Source organism: Cynara cardunculus, assembly GCF_001531365.2.
Source record: "Cynara cardunculus var. scolymus isolate 2C chromosome LG 4, CcrdV1, whole genome shotgun sequence".
NCBI classification, from domain to species: Eukaryota; Viridiplantae; Streptophyta; class Magnoliopsida; order Asterales; family Asteraceae; genus Cynara; species Cynara cardunculus.
Window position 1 is genome coordinate 16613209 of NC_037531.1, and position 17375 is coordinate 16630583.

A 17375-nucleotide genomic window follows, 5' to 3' on the forward strand; every position below is an offset into this window, starting at 1 on the left:
TCGTCTTTTTCAAGCCGACATATGACCATTGATGTTGAAATTATACCTAATGTACGTTACTTACGAATTGACGAAAAAATAAGAATATATTAAACCTCTATTTCTATATATATATATAGAGGTTGGTTATTATACAACTCTTGACATTTGTACAACCAATACAACTCAATCTCAACTGTCCATTTCATTTGATGAATATGTGATTTTATAGAAGTTTTGATTGTTTCTTAATATAAAGTATTAATCATAATTAATGAACACTATTCATATTCCATAAATATTCAAATCATAATAAATGAACTCTCATCATTTCTATAAATATCTCAATTAATTGGGTTGCAAGGATTGTACAAATACACAAGGTTGTAAAAGAAATATACCCTATATATATATATATACTAGAAGGGTACTCGCACAATGTAGCGAGATAAATCTCAATATTAATGTTTAGTTTTTATTCTTTGTCTCTATCGATATGATACGATTTTATGTGGTTTTGAGAAAGCGGTAATATTTTTATTTTTGAATGAAATATATATTTGAAAAAAATAATTCGATATTATCATCAAATTAACTATTTAATAGTTTTCATTTTTTTGATGTAACTTCTTTAATTCAATTTTTTATTGTAATTTAATTTATATATAATAACAAAGTAATTTATTTTTAGTTTCACAATATTTTTTTATAAAGATAATAATTAAACATTATGTTAGAACTTAATGATTATCTTAATTATATTTTAGATTTTTTATATTTAAAATAGATGTTTATCCTGTATTTGATTATATTTATCTGTAATTAGTTACACGAATTTAAAAATGAAGCTTTAATAAGTTGTATTTACGTAAAATTACTTGTAATCTTGAATTTTAAGTAATATGCATTAATAAACAGTACTTCATGTATAGAAAATGGTTTTTAAGAGTTTTTGTCAAATGCTTTATAATATAGTATAGATATATACACACATACAGGCAAAGGATCGTGTGAGAATTGAGGTTATGTTGAGAAGTGTAAGAAAAAATCTCAACCCTTAATCATTTTTTTTATTAACCTGGATATCCAACCCGATATGTGAACCGACTAATCCCAAAACAACCACGGGTAGCTCGAAGTCACCGCATTTGAACCTCCATGGCCATAAAGGGGGTTTTATTCCTCCTTGGATTCGAACATGGAACCTCTAGATACTTTTGACATTTGGAGTCCAAACTCAAACCAATTGGGCACCACCCTTGTGGTTACCCTTGATCACTTTTAGTCTCATGACCGTCCATAAATTGCGCTTTAGAAAGGAATTGATTCGGTACACCTCATTACTGTTGACATTCAACTATTATTGACTGAAATGTGGAGATCTATTTTTACGCTTCTCACCATAACTTGTCTTACAATCTTTTATTACTACTACATTTTTCTTAAATATTTTTCCAAATTCATCTTAAAATTACATCTCTCAATATCATGTGATGTTTAAACTTTTATATACCGATTATGTGGTATTTAAGATTTATCAAGTATTATTTAACCCTAATTTTTTCTACAGTACTGCTAATCCAAACATTGTGCCTATATGCGAGGTCGCACAGTGGTGAGTTGTCGGTTTAAAGGCATTTGAACAACAATTCCAATTAGTATGTTTTGAAAAATAGCAACTCGTTAAGAAAATTACTAAAAGCATAACCCAACCCGTGTGAGTTGGGTTCGTCAAGTTGGGACATAACAGCAACACTTGAATAGTACTTTTCGAGAACCACTATTACTACTACCAGTTAACTGATTATTTATGCTACACGAGAAACAAAGAAAAAGCCAAACCAACACCAACAAGAAAGTTGGAGATTGTAAATAAGATGTGGGATTATGATATACTTGTGAAAAGAGCTAACCAGTTGTATACCGCAACTGTGCAAATCAAAGGCATAATATAACATATAAAAGGGTATGAAGTTCATCTGGTTACATTGGGTAATTGGGTTCAAAAGGACATAATTGAATAAATAAATATCTAAACAAATTTATCAGAAACATTTACGATAAAATAATTATAAATTAGACTAGAAGGGTACTCGCACAATGCAGCGAGATATATCTTGATTTTAATATTTTATTTTATTATTTATCTCAGTCGATGCTATAGTATGGTCTTATGTTATTTTGAAAAAAATGATGATGTTTTTTATTTTTGTATAAAATATAAATTTGAAGATATCATAAAATTTTGATAAAAATATATCGATATTAGTATCAAATTAACTATTTAAAATTCAATTTTTTTGTGTAATTTTTTAATTTAATTTTTTTATTATAATTTAATTTAGGTTCAATAACGAAGTAGTTTATATTTGGTTTAATAATATGATTTTCTGATAAAGATAATAATTAATTATTTTGTTAGAACTCGATAATTATCTTAATTATATTTTAGATTTTTTATATTTTAAAATAACATGTTTATTTTCTATTTGATTATGTTTATCCCCGGTTAGTTACATGAATTCAAACATGGAGCTTTAATAAGTTGTACTTATGTACAATTTATTTGTAATCTTGAATTTTAAGTAATATACATCAATATACAGTACTTCATGCATAAAAAATATTTTTTAAGAGTTTTTTGTCAAATGCTTTATAATATAGTATAGATATGTCGAGTAAATCTTTAAATAATATTCCTTATGGTTTTATTTTTATTGCTATTTTCATCCTTATTATTTACAAGTTATTGTTGTTTCGGTTCATGTATTTTGTAATATTTTTGTTGTTTTGGGTCTCTTATGCTCAAAGGTAAGATTTAGCACAGGGATGAAAATAGCGATAAATTGCGAACAGTAATGACGAAAATCGTAATTTCTAAACCATATGGATGAAAATCGAAATTATTAACAAACTCTAAGGACGAAATTGGTAATTTCTAAACCATAGGGATGAAAGTCAAAATTATTAACAAACCACTGGGACTAAAATCGTAATTTACTCTATGTACTAAACACAATAAGGGACTGTTCTTGTAATTTACTCGAAGTCAAGGAGCTAAACATGGTATAAAGATTAAAGACAAGGACGATTTTGGTAATTTAAAGAACCCAAGACCGCATATAACATATTCCCCCGCTTTTATATACTCAAGCTCTGATCGTCACTTCTTGGGGATTTCAGTCCCGATTAACTTTTTCCTGATCACCATTTATCTCGGTCGATTGTTCTTCGAATTCACTGATTCACTTATCGAAATCAGTTCTATTTACCTTGGAAATGAGTGTTTTTAATCGATTATTGGTAGTGAATCTTAGGTTTTGCCGCTAGATTATCTTCATCCATGGCGATCAGAGGCATACACTTCAAGTGGTTCGTGTATCATATCGTATATCTGATCATATATAAAATTATGTGTTTTTGTTGTGTTTTATGTTGATGAATATGATTATTTGTTTTAATTTCGAATATTTGCAGGTACGATGGATTTTTTCTATCAATGCTTGCGTTTAGTATGTATCCTTTTTCTTATTTGAAATGAAATTCGGATGTAACGGTGATATATTACAAATATGTATAATATGATGTTATAAAGTAGCATTGGAAGGGGTAGAGGGGGAGTGATTGAGTGTTGAATTATATTTATCTGCTCTACGGGGTAACGGGTTCGAACATCTGAATGTTCATTCGACTAGTAGTTTAGTAGAGGTGAACCGTGCTAATTCTCCGGAAGAACACCTGTATTTAATTTCATGTCTTTCTGTGAATTGTGTTATGATTATTTTTTATTCTTTCAAGGATGTTGTGTTGTTTTCTTGACGAATTTAACCAAACAGAGTCATGGTTCTTTTGAGTTGGAAGCGCTACTATCTTTGTAAATTCCCGTTGCATCTGTGGATAGTGGTGGGTAAACTTGTTATTGTTTGGTTAAATCTTGCTTGTTTTCACTTGTTTTACTGCATTTATAGAGACTGTTTATGTCTTTGGATTAGGTTGATTACGGTGTTGTCTTTGTTTTTCGCCTCTTGATGTTTGTAGACAATGCTCTTGCAGCTGGAATGGGATTGTAAGTCCTCCTCGTCCTCAGTGAATGCCATTATTTTTGACTTGTAAATATGATATCCAAATGCTATGCACTGAAAGTGATAGGGAATATGGGTTTTCACAATTTTTAACTAGGTCAACGATAGTTCATGGTTTCATAACAAAAAATTAACATGGTAGGTAATCTATTACTGCTTTTGAGGCTAGTTATTGTCATTATTACTTGCAAATGATTGGATGATTTTTTATCTGGCCATAACTCATAGTAGATGTGAAGTAATTGACTTCTATGAGCTCATACATCAACTATTTTCTGGTTAAGTAGTTGAGAAAAAGATGACGATACTTGGACTCAATTGTAAGTTCTCTTGCAGTGGAGTAAATGTTACATTCTGATTCTGATAATTCTGCATTGAGGTTTACACATGCAAGGAGGAATATAAGATAAAGGAATAGGGATGTTTTAGTAAACGGTGATGGTACTTAATAAAAGTCGGTATGAAATGCAATCACAGAGGGTTAGTTGGGAGTTGGTTGAATGGCGGTGATGTTTGAGTATATTATGGGAAGTTCATTGCTTGATATGGAGAAGTTGCAAAATCTTTAACAGATTTATTGAAGGAACAAGCATCCATTTGCAATGAAGAAAAAACAAAGATTTATTTCAGCAGCGGAAAGCAGCCCTCACGATAACACCTTTTCCGACCTTATTTTAGTAAACCATTTGTAGTCGAAACTGATGCCTCAGGCTAAGCATTAGGCACAATTTTAATGCAAGAAGAGCAACCTATAACCTACCACAGCTGAGCGTTGGGACATAGTATCCTTGATTATCAAATGGAGACTTTACTTATTAGGAGGGAAGTTTGTGGTGCGGATGAATCAATTGAGTTTAAAGTTTTTACTAGAACAATGGTTGGGACCCCAAATCCCCAATATCAAAAGTGGCTGGCAAAGCTATTGGCTACAAGGCGGGGAGGTGTAACCAAGTGGCAGACGCCTTGTCCAGATGCAGCGAGGAAATAGAATGTTCGTGATGGGGTGGAGGGACTTCAATGGAGACACTGGGATCATATCAAGAAAGAAATGACGGAAGACAAGCTATTGGGCAAGATTTTTGAAGTACATAAAAACGATATAACATAAGGGTTTTGCAAAGGAGACATGGACTTCAGGGCTTCTATGGTACAAAGACAGATTGTTTTTACCTTGCTCGTTGACTATGACTCCATTGTTATTTGAAACTTTTCATGGCTCTCCTGTAAGAGGGCATTCAGGGGAAGACCAAACTGATCAAAGGATGGCAGCAGAGCCAGAGGTATATTGGATGGGAATGAAAGCTGATGTTAGAGATATGGTGAGTCAATTTGTGATGTCAAAAAAACACGACTTTTGAGCGCATCACCAGTGGGCTCATTACAGCCTATTCCACCACCAATAATGGTATGGGAGGAAGCCACAATGGATTTCGTTGAAGGATTACTGAAATAAGAGGGGATGGGCACTATCATGGTAGTTGTAGATCGTCTCAGTTGCCCATTCATAGTGCTGAGACATTCAATTTCAGCTAAATCAACAGCTGAAATGTTCATCAAGGAGGTGGTACGGTCACATGGTATTCCAACATTATTGAATATAGATAGAGGCAAGATCTTTCTAAGTGATTTCTGGAAAGAAAATTTCAAGCTACAGGGGACAACATTGAAGTATACCCCTGCCTATCACTTTTAGTCGCACAGTCAATCGGAAGTAGTTAATTGGTGTGTGGAACAATATTTAAGATGCTTTGTCTCGAACAAACCAAAACAGTGGGAAAATTATTTTTCATGCTTCAGGGGCAGAATATTGGTATAACACAACGCTTTACAGGTGTCACCATTTAAAGCCTTACATGGAAGAGATCCACCAACAATATTACATTTAAGGTGGGTTCCTCAAGTGTACAGATGGTGGAAGAGTGCTGAAATATATGGATGATATCTTGGATACTCTTAGAATGCATTTACTTCAAGCCCAACACTAGATGAAACAGCAAGCTGATCAACATAGAAAGGAGTTGAATTTGGCAGTAGGTGACTTGTTTTTTTCCTGTAATTACGGCCATATAGACAGAATTCGTTCATATCACGCAACAATCAGAAACTGGTTGCAATGCACTATGGTCCTTTTCATATTACAGAGGAAGTGGGAAAGGTGGTGTTAAGGCTGGAGTTACCACTTCCTACAAAAGTCCATGGGTTGTTTCATATATCACAACTATGGCGTGCTATTGGTCATTATGTCTCTTCAACAACACTACCGGCGTTGTTGAACGAGGAGATGAAAATGATAGTAGAACCAGAAGAAGTACTACAGCTTCAAACTCCACATAATGGTCAGACAAGTGTATTGGAAGTGTTGGTTAAATGGATAGGACTGCCTCGTTTTTTAACTTTGTGGGAAGATTATGAAGTTTTTAACGAGCAATGTTCTAATTTTCACCTTGAGGACAAGCTGAAAATCTGGAGTATTGATAAACCTGCAGTGAGGTTTCAGGAGGAATAGAAGATAAAAGGAATAAGAGTATTATAGTAAATACCGATGGTAGTTAATAAAAGTTTGTATCGAATGGTAGCAATCAGTCATGGAGGGTTAGTTGGGAATTAGTAAATGGTAGTGATGTTTGGGTATACAAGGGTCGGAGCATCAAGTTGGAGAGCATTTGATTTCTTTGTGATTGTAAAGACCTTACAGTGTCTTGAGGAGTTGAGGGAGAGTTCTAGCCTCTCGAATGCTGGTTGCTCTAGTTCTTAATACAGTTTGTCAGTTCTTTCAATTTTTTCCCTATATCCAAAGTGCATCAAATTCATTTATAAAAATGTTTTTTGTATTATTGGTTCAGGTGTTATAATGTTCCCTTCCAAAATGTAAATTATCTTCTTCTATGTCGTTGATCAACTTAATGTTCTGTCATTCTGGTTCATGAAGATCACATTTCTGATATTTCAATTCTTTTTCATATGATATAGGGATTATGGTCGGCAGCAAAGAGATGCTTGTTTTCTTGGAAGAGTAGTGATTCTATCCATCCTCTATGTTGTGCTCTATCCATTTCTCTGGGCATGGAGTATTATGGGAAGTGTATGGTTCACTAGTGCGCAAACCTGTGTATGTGTGACGTTTTCGTTTCTTGTAATAAACCAGTAGGACAATACTATTGCAAGTAAAACCTCCGATGGTTGTGTTTAAATTCTTGCAGTTGCCTGAAAAGAATCAGAAATGGGGTTTTCTTGTATGGTTGATTTTCAGCTACTGTGGACTCATTTGTCTTGCTGGCTATGTAGTGAATAAGGTAAAATATACCCTCCTCCTGCTTGTTTCTCGTTTCTCAGTATGTTTAAGGAGGCTGTTTTTATTGAAATATAACTTTATGATCTTCTCCAATTTTTGGACCTCTTATGCAGTGGTTAACAAGAAGAAAAGCTCATTTGCAACGTGCCCAACAGGGGATCCCTATTTCCGGTATTTCCGAATATGGGGTAACCTCTACTGTTTTTTTTTCCTTTTGTGTGCTACCCTGTGCAACCTGCCTGAACATGTAAAGCTGTATGGGTTACTCCATGAAGTTGATGCTTTGGGAGTTCCTCCATACATTCTTTTGTACCTATACGTGGTTCCTTTGTTGGAAGTTCACATTACAACAAAATCGGTTTCATAGGACGCCAAATATGTTTATATATCCTAATAGACTGCCTCATAGGACTTAAGTTTATGTAACCAAACAATTTTGCATCCTATGTAGAAGTGTTAAAATAAGTCGATAAAATGTTTTTAGGCATCTTAACAAGTTCTTACAACACTTTTGAAATAAAGCGTCCTTTTAGTTTTTCTATAGGAAACTTTTGAGAAATGTCAGAACACATTTTTTTGTAGGACTTGTTTTTTTGAGACATTTTTTCAAATAGTGTCGTATAAAAAAGATTAATACTGACACTTTTCTCAAAAGTGTCCTAAAAAACTTGTTAGGACGCACAAAAGCATCCTATCAACTAATTAGGACATTTGAACATATGTGTCCAAGAAATTTATATCCTATAAAGTAGTCTATTGGGACATTTAAACATATTTGGTATTCTATAAAGCCGATTTTGTTGTAGTGTTCATGTTAAGTGTCAGTCTATCTATTATCCACATATTCAACATAGAAATACTCTTTTAACTCCCAAGATAATGAATAAAAGTGCTCTAGGGGCCCGCATGTGACATTATGCACATTAAACTGTTATTATAGCATGATCATGTAAGAAAGATATTTGGCACTTCCTCATGGTGAAAAACCGAAGACAGATATCGACAATGGAAGGCAGAAAGCATACCAGAAACAAGAGATGTTGTCTTAGCATCTGTATTTCATCATCTAAGAGTTACTTTTGATGGAGGCTTTCACTTTCTCCCTGTGTTATGTTTCTAGATGCTTGCTAGAGTTTGTTTTTTATCTTATGTTTTGCTGATAGTTTGTTAATAGCTAAGTTATTTTATTGTGCTAGATTGTTTTCTTGGCATGACCTCTGATTTTTTAAGTATTTTCTAGGACATGACCTCTGATAGGAGTTCTTGGAGACACAAGACTAGGGTAGTAGATTAGGAGTAGAGATCAGTATCTAGCTTAGTTGGGATGAAGGAATCTGGTGTGATAGAGGATGAGGGTAGCTGGTAGGGTTAGTAAGCCGGCAGATAAGCCTCCCGAGTCCTAGGTTAGATTAGCGGTGTGTAGGTATGCGTACCCTTCTTATGTTTTCTTTCCCCCGCTCTATTTGTATGTTTTATTTGTTTGTATTTTTCAATGTTGTTTCTTACTTCTAACCCATTTTTCAAAGTTTAGCACTACCTTTCTTGTTTTCGAATTCTTCTTTATCGTTTTTTTTCTCTCTCGCACACTTTGCACAAGTCGGACATCTTCACAGAAAAACCCACTCTACTTTTTTGGGTAAAGGCCAAGTCTGCATACATCCCAATTCCGTACCCCACCTCCGGGCTCCGGCTGTGCTATACTGGGCTCGTTTGGTTTGGTTTGGTTTTATTCTTCTTTTGGCATCTTTTTATCTAAGCTAGTGTTCTTTTGAGGTGAATGACCCCTCCAAAAGTTTTGATACCGTAAATTAGCTGCTTGATTCTTGCACCCAAAGCTCGTTTTGCTAAATTACTTGAGCTCGTTAAATTTATTAGGATATTTTGTTCAGAATCTTGTTGTAAGATCCTGATACCATGTTTCTGTTCTTCTTCATTCTTTTTTGGTCTGCTCGGCCTTTAAATACCAACTGTATCTTTCCAGGTGTTGGTAGACATGATTCGTCTACCAGATTGGGTGTTTGAAACTGCTGCTCAAGAGATGAGAGCCATGGAACAAGATACCACCCCACATCATCCCGGACTTTACTTATCTAGCGCCCAGGTAACAACTAATGTAAAACCATGATGGTTTTGGAATGTGACAATTACATCATCTTATTCGGCCTGCAATCATATATCAAATAAATTTTTTAGTTCAAAATAAGTGTTGTTTGCTACCGAACTTGACATGTAAAACTGAAACTTCTATTTGTTTTTTTGCCATCTAGAGTGTCTCACCTATTTTTTTAAACTCATCCTCCCTTGGTCAAAAAATAAACGTACACAACAAAAAAGGCACACAGTCTTAAAAATGTGTAATTGTTACACTTTTTAATTAAGTGAATGACAATTTTTCCCTTGATCATAAAGGGAGTAGTTTTTCTGCACCTCATGGGTAAGGGTAGAATTGAAAAATAGTCACTTACTTTTAAAAGTAGACGCTTATATTAGGACAAACTAAAATAGATATGGATACTTATTTTCGGACAGAGGGAATGAGTGGCTTCTAATTTTGGCATGTAGAGGCAAGCATTGGAGGCATTAATTCAGGAACTTCCATTGTTCTCGCTGAAAGCTGTTCCAACTGACTGTAGCGACTGTCCGATTTGTTTGGAGGAGTTCCATGTCGGGGATGGGGTAACATTTCTTCTTAATTTTACGCCTTTATAATTGTCAAATACACACACACACATATATGGTCAGGTTCAGGGAAACTGCAAAAAAATGAGGAACACCCTCGTAACCGTTCTTCTGGAAGGGTATGCACATGTGCATACAAGTAACTTGTAACATGCACACGTGCATAAAAACCAAAAAAAAAAAACAGCTTCAATCACTTGTATGAACATGTGCATACCATCCAGATGAATGGTTACTAGGGTGTTCCTCAGTTTTTCAATTTTTTGGGGTTTTCCACTGAACCTAGGGGTAGGTTCTTTTGTTAATCCAATAATTGGTATTAACTCTATAAACCAATCTTACCCTTGATTCTTAAAATCCATGAATTGTGACATATTTGTAATTAATTAAAAAAGAAGGATATCAAAACATAGGTGAACATGGGTATTTTTGGGAGAGATGGACAATATATTTTTTACATTGGTTACAAATCGGGATTTTTGCTTCTTCCTTTTATAGTTCGTAGAACCATTTGTGTTGAATTATGAACATTGTATTGAACACTTATAAATACATATGAACATATAGGTAGCTTATTAACTAAATCTTAGTTCTTCACTTTCACATATGAACATACGGGAACACTTATTTGCACCTATTAGAACTTATGAACACTAAAGTAATTGGCTTTCGCATGTGAACATTTGTGAACACATGTTGACCAAATGTTAGATGTGTATAGATATTGTTTTATGAAAAAATTGGAACACATGTGAACAATTATATACACCGTATGAACACCGGTGAACTCTTAATTTATTGGCTTTCACATGTGAACAAAATACTTCTTAATCATAAGATCTTCAATCTTCTTGTATTGTGCTCCACCATCTTCACCCATGTTTGTATATCTCAATTATGAATATTTATCTACCGTACACTCCTCCACCACTACTATCGTTCAATAAATCAAACCCAGTTTTTTTATGTGAAGAATGTGCCGATTACATATATGTTGAAGATAGAAGATCCGAGTTTTTTATCATATTAAAACAACAAATCACCAATAGTTTGGACAAAAAATAAACATATTATTTTAGCTATAATCATGGTGTTGATGTTTTTGTAACCGCCTATTAATGAATATGAAATTAAGACAAAAAAGAAGATTACCATTGTATCCTCAATATTAATTGCATGATGATAGAATAATCTAATCTAACAAAGGCTTGTGATTGGTCTAAATGGTTTGTAGAGTTAATACTCTTTTCATGGTTAACAAATGATCTTAGCGCGCGCGCTCTCTCTCTCTCTCTCTATATTTATATATAATATACTATTTAGAGAGTTCTCAAAAGGTCTCCCTATATATATATACATACGTACATATATGACCTTGTATCATTGCAACCCTTTTATCACTTGAAAGTACAGTGTGTTGAGTTTTCGAACTATCGTACTTGGCTTATTTATTGCAAGCAAACCATCATTCTTAATGAACATAAGAAAATGCTACAGTGTTTTTATTTTTTATTTACAGTTACATTTGAGCAATGTCTAAGTTCATTCTCTCAAACTATAGTGTTCTGTTTGCATTTTGCTATGAAAAACCGAGTATGATGCTAAAAAAATCATGGCACTAACCGACTCTTGACATTACAACAAAATCAGTTTTATAGGACTTCAAATATGTTTAAACGTTTTGATAGACTGCTTTATAAGACTGAACAATTGTGCATCTTATAAAAAGGTGTTACAATAGGATGATAAGGCCTCTAGCATGTAGCTTAGTTTCCCAAACAAGACATGTCCTGGATTTAGTCTCGGGTCCCCCGCTAGCCTTAGCCGTTGAGTGAGCCAAAAAATGCCTCCTCACATTGGTTCCGTGTGGGGACGGTTTGGGATCAACTCTTACCCATATAGGATGATAGGACACTTTTGAGAAGTATCAACTTATTGTGACACCTTTACATTTAACACACAATTCCTTGGTTATGTAAACTTGTCTTGTAAAGCAGTCTATTAGGACATTTAGATATATTTGGTGTCCTATAAAACCGATTTTATCGTAGTGTTGAATAATTTTAAGAACACAGTGAAGAATACAATTAACAAGCCTACCTTTCCTTTCTAACATGAGTTTCAGGTTCGTGGCTTGCCTTGTGCTCATAACTTCCATGTGGCATGCATCGATAAATGGCTTATGTTAAACACAAAATGCCCTCGATGCCGGTGTTCCGTCTTTCCCAACCTTGAACTAAACGATCTGCCTAACATCCCGCCTGATCCCGACCGTTCATCAACTCTCTCAACAACACAACACGCTCAAACTCAACCTATTAGCCAGAGTTACCTTTCGAGAATGCAGAGTTTTCTCCTCCCAATCCGCTCAGGGAATGCAACATCCTCCACCAGCACCGCCGCCACCGCCACTGCCGCCACCGCCGCCACCACCACCTTCAACTCCAGCACCAATTCCGAACCCAGCATCGATAATGATTCTGATGTCACTTTGGAAATCGCGGAAAATGGAGGCCAAGCATCCGAGAGTCACGATCCACACACAAGTGTAGAGCGTGTACAATGACCGTTTTTGGACAGTCCTACCGGCTTTATTAATAAGGGTAAATTTATAACGTCCTTTTACAGGGTCTGAGTTTTAGAAAATGCTCGAGATTTGTTCGGCCCCTTTACCTGAAGTTTTTTCATCACTTGTTTCATTTGTTGGTGTAATACAAACAATCGTTTTGTTTATCACCGAAGGTTCGGTGTTCTTTTCTGTGAATATTTGTTGTGTTTTTCATTTGAAGGTTCCGTGTCTTTTGCCGTGAAGGTCTGGTGTTTTACTGAGAAGGTTCGGTGAGATAAAGAAAAGCTCAACTAAGGGCCCACAATGTGTTTCACGGGTCTTATGAACATCATCTTGTCTCAATCCCAAGTTGCTTTTAAAAGAGACGTTGAGGAGAGCACTGAGTTCCAACATATATTAAAGAGTAAACTTCACTTTTGGTTCCTAACGCTTGTCGATTTCAAGGGATAACGTCTCTAAACTTCGGAAACTGGGATTTGGTCTCTAGTGTTTGTTATTTCACAACAGTTTTGGTCCCTCATGTTTGTTATTTCATTGAAGAGGGGCTTGGAAGGCTCGAACCTTGTGGGCTTGTGCATATGCTCTTCAGAAAATGTCACATTTTGAATTTGACGAGAGTTTTTTTTCCATAATTCTGAAACTAAAATGAGTCCTAATTCACTTTCATCGTTTAACATTTCACATTTACATGAAAGACAGATATCGGACTTGAAATAAAGATAAAACTCAAAAAGTAAAGTAGGGGAAAAAAACCAATAAATCCCACCTAAATACCTTCGACCCATCTGCAAAAAACAAAAACAACACCGTGTTGATCCATGACTCAGTAGCTCAAACCGGGGACAAGCCATTGTAAAAATCTAAGGATCCCGAGCAAAGACCCGATCACGACGGCCTCATGATTTTCTTCAACAAATAAAAGTGACAACTGTCCTGGATGGTGCAAAAAGAAACGAAGATGTGATTACGAGTTCTATTTGAAGAATAGAAGCTAGGCCACACAAATAGGAAAGATGCAGGTAAATAGTATATAAACGAATAGAATTTTCACATCCATTGTAATACACCAAAAGGTTATTAACAAAGCGGTATCTAAGTTACTAGTAGATCTCAGCATCCATGGAGGTCAAGGTTCAAACCTCACCAAATATGAGTGTGTATAAGTTTCGTGCATGTATATATATAATATATATATATATAATATAATATATATATATATATGAGAACTCAGTAATTTGTGATAATAATAAGGTTCGCCAGAGAGAGAAAGATTTACAAAAAGACTACTTTACCCCTAAATATTATCCATGATTTTTTTTTTAAAATTAATGGATAATTACCGAAATATTAATTTAATCATTGATTATTGTTAATGAGAGGTTGAGATTGGATCTCACAGTTATCACAAATTATTGAGTTCCCTTTGAATGACTCCCTATATATATAGGATTGGGTTCCGGTGGGAAAAATAGTTAAAATAAGAAGTGTAAGAAGGGATCTCCACCCTTGGATGCACATTATGATGAGATGCACCGGATCACTCCCCGTATCAAGCGCAATTGATGGGTTGGTTTGAGATTAAAGGTGATCAAGGGTCCAGATCTCTTCTCACACGATCTTTTGCATATATATATATATACACACACACACTTTTCAAAATATAAAATCTTTCTAAGGGCCTCTTTCTTTTATGATGCAAAGGTCAAAGATTCAACTCTCGAAGGGTTCTTATCCAAATGACGAAAAAATAAAAAAATATGGAATTCAATTCAGCTAATAAGTGAGAGATACTGAAGTTATGGCAATGGATCACCCTTTGTATACTACGATGGGTTGGTTCCAATGATTTCATGAGAGAACCCTAAAAAATATAACAAGGGAACCCCTATCAATCGTTGGATCTAAAAAACAGATGACTCAAATTTGAATATAAGTATATAACCACCCATATAATCATGGATTTAGTTTTGGCAAAACGTAACCCGCCCCTATTATTCACAAACGTTGGATTAAAATAGATGGATGGTTCAGATGGGATCCCATATTCTCCCTAGGCCATTAGCAACATATGAGTTGAAAGAAAGTAACATAGAGAGCAACATATGAGTTGAAAGAAAGTAACATAGAGAGCAACATATGAGTTGAAAGAAAGAAACATAGAGAGCAACATGTTCAATTTACGATTCTTTTCACATACGCCAAATTCAGCTTACCGGGAACTTAATGAAGCAACGTATATCAGTGCTCTAACATTTTGATCCGCTCAAGATTCTGCAAATGCTTGTTCGCGTCCTCTGTTCGGGGAGCCCCAGATACAAGCTTCAAATGCTCAAATTTCAAATCTTCACACTTTAAGGCTGCAGATTTACACGCCTTGATATTTCCTGATTCAGAAAAAAATGGTAATATTTAACTAGTCGACACATAACTAACTAAGCGAAAAGAAAAAAAAAATCTCATGAGTTATCTGAAAAACGTAGACTATGTTTGGCAAACTAGCTGATGAACCGAAAACATTTAGATGATAATTAGCTCACCACTCAGATCTAATAAGTTGAAAACCACAGGGCAATTTCCTATGCTCCTGACCATAGTGATTGCAGCCCAAACTTTTTGATGCTCATCCCTTGAAGCTCTAATAATGCAGATCTTCGTGACGTGATTCAGATATTTGACTGCAAGGTGGCGCACCTGATATGTCAGTATTCGAGCAGGAAAGAGGATATCGAGGTCCATATGTAATAAAGATTTAAAAAAACACACCTATATAAAACCAAACCAAACCAAAACCGACCCAGTCAATCCCAATCGAAAGTAGGGTTGGAGGGTAAGACGTAGACAAACCTGACCTCTACCCGAAGAATAGAGCAGTTGTTTCCGTGAAGACCCCTGACTTGTGCAAGCGTGTGAGCAAACATACACCTATATAGAAAATTACATAAACAGGGACGGAACCACCCAGGTGGTGCATGTGGTGGCACGGGCCACCACTTTGTTCCTACATTGTAGTGTAAAAAATTATAGAGTCGTGAAAGTGTCACCGTATCCATTTGTTGTGTGCCACCGTATATATTTTGAAACTACAGTGAGAACACAAGTTTCCCTTGGTAGAGTTAGTTTGCAAGGCTTTTCTTTCACCTCAAACCTAAGTTCTAATCCTGTTAGTGTCATTTTCTTAGTTTTTAGCTTTTAGTTTCAGATTTATTATGTTTCTGAATTTTTTTTGCAACAAAAGACTCGAACACAGGACCTCACATATGAAAAACAATGAATGATGATTTTGTGAAAAATATCCCGATATTTTTTCTAGGTCCGTCTCTGTACATAAATGTCCTGATAGGAACAAAATGGATCAATGATTGGTAATGTTTACTAACCTTGAAATGATCCTAGTGATGAGGCAAGACCACACTCGCCAAAGTTGATGAGAATGCTATCTTTGATTGCTTTTGATACATTATGTTGGCTAAGAATGATTGGATCATCTTTTGAAATATTTTTATTTGGATCCACAAACACTTCCATCACCATGTACCTATTTTTGAATCCCACCATGAAGATCTCAGCTTTTTAGGCCTACAAAATCAACAAAGTTTAAGTTGAGCAACAAAAGTAATTCACACCCTCATCCATGGGAAAATGATTATCATTACATAATTTCAGGAACAAGTAGGACTTCAAATTAACAGTCGATTTTGCAATTTGCAACCAAACATCCGCTGAACCATGCAAACCAAAAAGATGAACAAACTCACAATGCGTATGACAAATCTATAATGCCTATAAGCTAAATAATTCATGATAAACAACTTCAACTCTTACTGTGTCAGATGGCAGAAATCCCGGTAATTCCCCTTTCTCCCAAAATCAGTGGGATTTCTGTCATCTGAGACTGAGAGAAAGGGAAATTAACAGGATTTTGTCATCTGACTCGGTAAGAGTTGAAGTTGCGATTTTGAGAGAAAGGGGAACATACCGACTTAGTGCTTCCCCTTACCTATAGAACCTAACTTGGATAGTTCTATTCTTAGTGTGGTGTGCTAATATGTCTATAGATATAACAACTTACCCCTCGATTGTCATATTACCATCAGCTAACAATCCACCACAGTTTTAAGCAAATCACAGAAAATTGCAAAAGCATTTCTATCCATTCGCACAGTTTACATCACTTTCCCATGTAATATGTTATATTTGGTTGTACTGATTTGAAGTCTAGTGAATGTTATATGGTCCAAAGTTTCTATTTCGTTATTTCTATTCTCCAATTCAATTAACCAAACAGTAAGAAAGCAAATACACGAGCATTTGAATGTAAATATTCCATAAGTCAATGAGTACAACCAAGTGATTCGATCCATCACTACAAAATTCACAAAACAAACAATAGTCGAAATTCACAGTCATATATTCAATAAAGAAGATGCAAAAAAGTAACATGGAAAGAAACAGATGCAAAACAGTAGCCATGGAACTCAAAATAGAGCATGAAATTACAAAATAAAATCAGAAAAAACAGATGCAAAACAGTAGGCATTGACTTCACAAGAACAAATCGAAATCATGGAATCGAGGCCCAGGAATCGACATCGAGAACCACGGAATCGAATTCGAAGAAGCTTAGAAATCGAAGACCATGGAAGTCGAAATAGATGAACGGAGATCGTACCTTGAGAAATCGAAATCGAAAACCATGGAAACCGTACCTGGAGAAATTGAGGTCGAAGTTGTGGAGGCGATGAAGAATCCTTGAAGAAGTCTGCCAACAGATTAG

General features: G+C 35.1%; 2 protein-coding genes across 4 annotated transcripts; one reads left to right on the top strand and one right to left on the bottom strand.

Moving 5' to 3' along the window:
- The first annotated feature begins 3183 nt into the window (after positions 1 to 3183).
- Positions 3184 to 12901, top strand: LOC112511069 (E3 ubiquitin-protein ligase SIS3-like). Its single transcript, XM_025116462.1, has 10 exons — positions 3184 to 3351; positions 3457 to 3495; positions 3816 to 3882; positions 3972 to 4045; positions 7032 to 7170; positions 7262 to 7354; positions 7467 to 7541; positions 9335 to 9454; positions 9916 to 10029; positions 12158 to 12901. The coding sequence occupies exons 1-10, from the start codon at positions 3323 to 3325 to the stop codon at positions 12596 to 12598; spliced, it is 1191 nt and encodes a 396-aa protein (XP_024972230.1). The 5' UTR covers positions 3184 to 3322; the 3' UTR covers positions 12599 to 12901.
- A 300-nt stretch (positions 12902 to 13201) lies between these two features.
- LOC112511068 (probable ribonuclease P/MRP protein subunit POP5) lies at positions 13202 to 17375 on the bottom strand. 3 transcript variants are annotated; one of them, XM_025116461.1, is made up of 5 exons: positions 17308 to 17375; positions 15979 to 16177; positions 15139 to 15276; positions 14815 to 14985; positions 13202 to 13529 (listed from the first exon to the last, which is right to left on the bottom strand). In XM_025116461.1, exons 2-4 carry the CDS (start codon positions 16154 to 16156, stop codon positions 14840 to 14842), a joined length of 462 nt encoding a protein of 153 aa, XP_024972229.1. In that variant the 5' UTR covers positions 16157 to 16177; positions 17308 to 17375; the 3' UTR covers positions 13202 to 13529; positions 14815 to 14839. The 3 variants fall into 3 exon arrangements, with proteins under 3 accessions (XP_024972229.1, XP_024972227.1, XP_024972228.1); XM_025116459.1 differs by having other exon boundaries at positions 13202 to 13534; XM_025116460.1 differs by lacking the exon at positions 17308 to 17375 and adding an exon at positions 17271 to 17293 and having other exon boundaries at positions 13202 to 13534.

What these genes read in the sequence shown, in the direction of transcription:
- LOC112511069 (XM_025116462.1), top strand. Translation starts at nt 3,323, where the DNA reads ATGGCGATCAGAGGCATACACTTCAAGTG. An exon ending in TCAATGCTTGCGTTTAGTAT is followed by an intron (nt 3,496 to 3,815) that starts GTATCCTTTTTC and finishes TTAACCAAACAG; the next exon opens with AGTCATGGTTCTTTTGAGTT. An exon ending in AGTTCCATGTCGGGGATGGG is followed by an intron (nt 10,030 to 12,157) that starts GTAACATTTCTT and finishes CATGAGTTTCAG; the next exon opens with GTTCGTGGCTTGCCTTGTGC.
- LOC112511068 (XM_025116461.1), bottom strand. Translation starts at nt 16,156, where the DNA reads ATGGTGGGATTCAAAAATAGGTACATGGTGATGGAAGTGTTTGTGGAT. An exon ending in ATCACTAGGATCATTTCAAG is followed by an intron (nt 15,277 to 15,978) that starts GTTAGTAAACAT and finishes GCCACCTTGCAG; the next exon opens with TCAAATATCTGAATCACGTC. An exon ending in CAACTTATTAGATCTGAGTG is followed by an intron (nt 14,986 to 15,138) that starts GTGAGCTAATTA and finishes TTTCTGAATCAG; the next exon opens with GAAATATCAAGGCGTGTAAA.